Source organism: Pseudogymnoascus destructans (assembly GCF_001641265.1).
Source record: "Pseudogymnoascus destructans isolate 20631-21 unplaced genomic scaffold scaffold_26, whole genome shotgun sequence".
Taxonomy (NCBI): domain Eukaryota; kingdom Fungi; phylum Ascomycota; class Leotiomycetes; order Thelebolales; family Thelebolaceae; genus Pseudogymnoascus; species Pseudogymnoascus destructans.
In genome coordinates, this window is record NW_020167545.1 from 323,058 (window position 1) to 327,224 (window position 4,167).

The 4,167-nt window shown below is 48.8% G+C and overlaps 1 protein-coding gene across 1 annotated transcript; it reads right to left on the reverse strand.

The window, feature by feature from the left end:
* Positions 1 to 307: 307 nt before the first annotated feature.
* Positions 308 to 3,520, reverse strand: VC83_08477 (uncharacterized protein; the record flags this gene model as incomplete). Its single annotated transcript, XM_024472026.1, has 2 exons — positions 3,232 to 3,520; positions 308 to 3,133 (listed from the first exon to the last, which is right to left on the reverse strand). Exons 1-2 carry the CDS (start codon positions 3,511 to 3,513, stop codon positions 308 to 310), a joined length of 3,108 nt encoding a protein of 1,035 aa, XP_024320468.1. The 5' UTR covers positions 3,514 to 3,520.
* Between the last annotated feature and the right edge of the window lie 647 nt (positions 3,521 to 4,167).

Sequence of the window (4,167 nt, forward strand, 5' to 3'; positions counted from 1 at the left end):
CTAACAACAAGAAGTATCAGTGGTTTACGTTATAATTGACGGTATTTTACGGAGTCATAGAAAAGCAGTGCGAACGTCATGAGGGAACGGATTGATCGGAGCAATAGTAGGGCCCATTTTAATAGTGGAAGGTTGACGTTGCAATTCTATCTACAATATCCTATAATAATATCCTTCTATCTACAATATCCTATAATAGTATCCCACGCATTGGGCAGCTATTCGCGGTTGGGCCCTGGCCTATTCGCGAAGGCTTATATTCGTGGTTGGCTGGCTTATTCGCGAATACAACTTATTCGTATGAACATCACGCAAACTCTCGCGGGACAGCCTCCTTCCCCAACCCGCTGACTCTTCTCGTCCAGTCCCTAACACTGCCAGCCCACTTGCTCACTGCCTTCCCGCTCGTAGCACTCGCTCTCTTAATATGCGCGAACTCTTTCTCCACAAGAACAGGCCAATGCATCCCATGCCCCTCCACCGCCGCTATCGAGTCGGACTGGCTCCTCCGCCTCTCACTTTCTCCAACGCCGTCATCATGCCAATCCACAATATCCCTAGCCTTCGGCACCACACACAGATACAGCGGATAAAGTGTTGCAGTGAACAATAAAACAACCCCAGCAATAAATAGCCTCCTAGTATCCTTCATCCCCTTAGTAATCCCGAGAACGACCCACGGTCCCGCCGCTCCTCCTACGTTCATAGTGATAACCAATGCAGCACCGAGCTTTGTTTTCGCGCCGAGGCCCCTCAGCGCCAGCCCCAAAATAATTGCATACACGGGGCCCTCACAGAAATATTCTGCGATGGCCAGTCCCGCAATCTTCGCACTGTTATCCTTCTCCAGCTCTGATGGAATCAGAGTGAACCACAACTTAATTGCTGCAGAGCTTAAGAAGGCCCCAAGTAGGATGAAGCGCGGCCGAACATAGAGACACAATACCGCGGCCAATAGCAACGACCCCGAGAATGCGCAATGTCCAATGAGAACAAAATTTGGGGATAGTAACTGGCGCCGGTGCGCGCCGTTTCTTCCGGGGATGGCGGAAAGGAACGAGCTGTTAAACCAAACATTGAAACCCTCCTGGTTGAACATATAGCTGAACATGGCGAAGCAGGCCAAGGTGAGGCTTACATAGACAACTCGACAGCCAAAAATGCGATTACCAGGATCGTCGTTAACAGTGCGGTTAAGTGGTAAAAGCCGGGTCTGCAGAGAGTTTTGGAGGCCCTCATCGCTCGCCTCCGGTAGTGGCATGTAGTGAAAAACAAGGGCGACGATGACTGTGATAAAGGAAATAGCTAGATATGTCCATCGTATATTATGGATGTTATTGTGAACTTCATTAGAGGGGGAAAATGCCTTCTCAACGAGGAGCTCGCTGACAATGGCACCAATACTCCGAACGAATTGAACTGCTAGAAGGCGAGACTCGCCGTAGCGTGGCGGGCCGCAGAGGATGACAAAGGGGTTTGCGACGGTCTCGAAAACCGACAAGCCAAATCCAATGATGAAATTGGAAATGATGAAGCCCGGATAAGTAATAAGGATGGAGGAAGGCCAGAAAATGAGAGTCCCAGTTCCAAAGATGCAAAGACCGACCATGAATGTCACCTTAAACCCACCCTTTTTCAGGCAGTACAACCCAACCGTTAGGGGGCCGAAGAAATATCCGGCAAAATACATCGTGTGCAGAGATACGGTCAGTGCTTGCGTATAACGTGCAACCACAGATATTTGGACGTTGAGCGTGTTGAGTAGCCCATAAGAAAATCCTAATAGGAAGAAGGAAGCTGAGATCCAAGAACAGTATTTCCACGAGTCTTTTACAGAAGTGCGCAGCATAGATCTTGGCTGGCAGATTTTTACAAAGCCAAAATGGAGTTCGTTAGGTTGGTCAGGACTGGATCCACTTCGTGGAGGGTTGGCCATCCCAGGCGAGGTGAGAGAGTTGAGCATGTCCATTTCTTGGTGTTGCTGTTGTTCCGGCGAGAGAAATCCTTCCTGTGCTGGCTGTGCATGGTTCTGTACTTGGTCTTCGGCATCATTCTGCTGTGAAAGCGCTGTTTGTTGCGGGAACCTTCGCCTGGGAGAGTAACTCTCATGCTCAGCTGAAAGTGAAGTTGAAGTCTCGGTTTGCTCTATGGGTGTACTGCTCTCTAGGGCGGGTAAAATAAGGGTTTCCTGCGAGGGCTCCAATGAGGGCTCTTGGGATGGTTGCTGCAAGAATGATCCGCCTTCCTGGACTGGTGAAAAAGAGACTCGTCGTGAGGCCAACTGCGAGGGCGCCTCGCCCATTCCGCCGATGGGTGATACTGATGTTCGATGTGAATTCTGTAGAATAGGTGTCCCAAGGTTCGGAGCTGGCGTCATTGACATTTCTGGCAAGGGGGTTGCTGACATTCTGAAGTTTAAGAGCGTTAACCCTTCTATATTGTTCTGCGCGGCGGGACGCGGAAGCGTGGGCATTTCCTCCGGCCTTGTCAGGGTCGCTGAGATGTTAGGTGATTTCTGGCTACTATGAAACCCAGGAGGGTTAATGAGCTTCGGCATTGTCTTGCTTATCAATGGCTTCAGTAGCGGGATGCAACCGCATATAATGCCGATATTGACCTCTACAATCGACCACATTAGACCGTATGATACATTGAATACAAAGTTGGGACTTGCACCAAGTCCGGGCGTTACTTGTGGTGAGCTGGAATTAGGAGTTGTAATTCCTAGGGCTTGCTGGAGGTAATAGATTCGGATCACGTCCACAACGGTGACAAATATTCCGAGTCCGAACGTTAAGACTAATATTGTCTTCTGTCTCGTAGGCAGATGCATGCCGGTGAGAACAGGTATTGGAAGTACCAATATTGCAAGATCAGTGATAACATTAGACGGCGACGAGGCGAGAAAAAGTGTGACCAAAGGTATACACTTCTGTGACGGATCAATAAAAGACTCCGAGAAGATCTTGTCGAGAGGGTGGCACTGGAAAATATTGACAAATGTCAATACCAGTCCTACCACATTTACCACTCCCATTGTTGTGTACGTTCCAATCCAGAACAGCTTATTCGTCCTCGAAAGGCGTAGGTAGAATATTAGGATGCTCGTCTTGGTGGCCATAAGGGCGAGGTTCTGATAATTGTTAGTTCGATCTCTTTCCCTCATATGCCACTCCATTCCTGTTCTGCACATCCAGAGCTCCAAGCTATTATAAGTAGGGATATACGCACATAAAGTATACTATAGATATACCCGAATTTCTTCAAAGGCGATAGCCACTCTGGTTTGAGTTCTGCATCCATCAGGCCAAGCCCCTTTCGTGCCGCAAGTAGAATAGTAAGAGAACCTCCAAATGCAATTATCCAGGCGATTATCATCATGTAGTCATCCAAGGTTGTACGCCTCGTGATAGATATCCGGCTTATCATCCGTAGTGCCACGAACACAAAGGCCACGACGATCGTTACAGTTGTCGCGACTTGCATGGCTTGGCGCCGATCAGGACCAGACATGTTGTCGACAGAGATTCGGGAGGAGAATTGCTCGAATAACTAAGGGATTCTCCAACAACGCATCGGCATGTTATACGACTAGTGGTGGGCGTACTGAACGAGTGCGTACATAGGTACGCTCGTGCGTATAGACTTCCTATTATTGTAAGAGCTCCCCTTGAGCCCTCCGGTAATCCCAAATGCCATCACCAAGCCGGAATGTCATATGCGGTCCACAGCGTCTTTCTGTGTTCGTGCGATCCAAACCTCGTGTTGTGCTCGGTCTGGATCCAACGTTCATGCAAACGGTGCTCCCCGGCAATAATGAAAGAAACAAGACGCGAATAGCCTCGCGACTGGTAGAGCAGAAAGCGAAATATTTTCTCTTTCCCTCACGCCACTTTGTGTTGGGAAAGCTATGTGTGCCGTCATTGGAGCTACTTTACCTCACTCAGCTGGTGCCGAGCTCAGGCAGCTTGATGTCATTTGGACCTCGACCAAAGTTGTAGATCTAAGGGACGCGCCGACGAACAGTAAATCCGGGGAAAAAGTGAATCAATCCACTTCTGCTGTTATCGGAGGAAGCGAAATGCGCGCTTTCGCAATTTATAGGCAGTAGGTACCACTCCATAGTGATTTATATATAAAGGTAACGTGCATGTATAACGAAAGTGC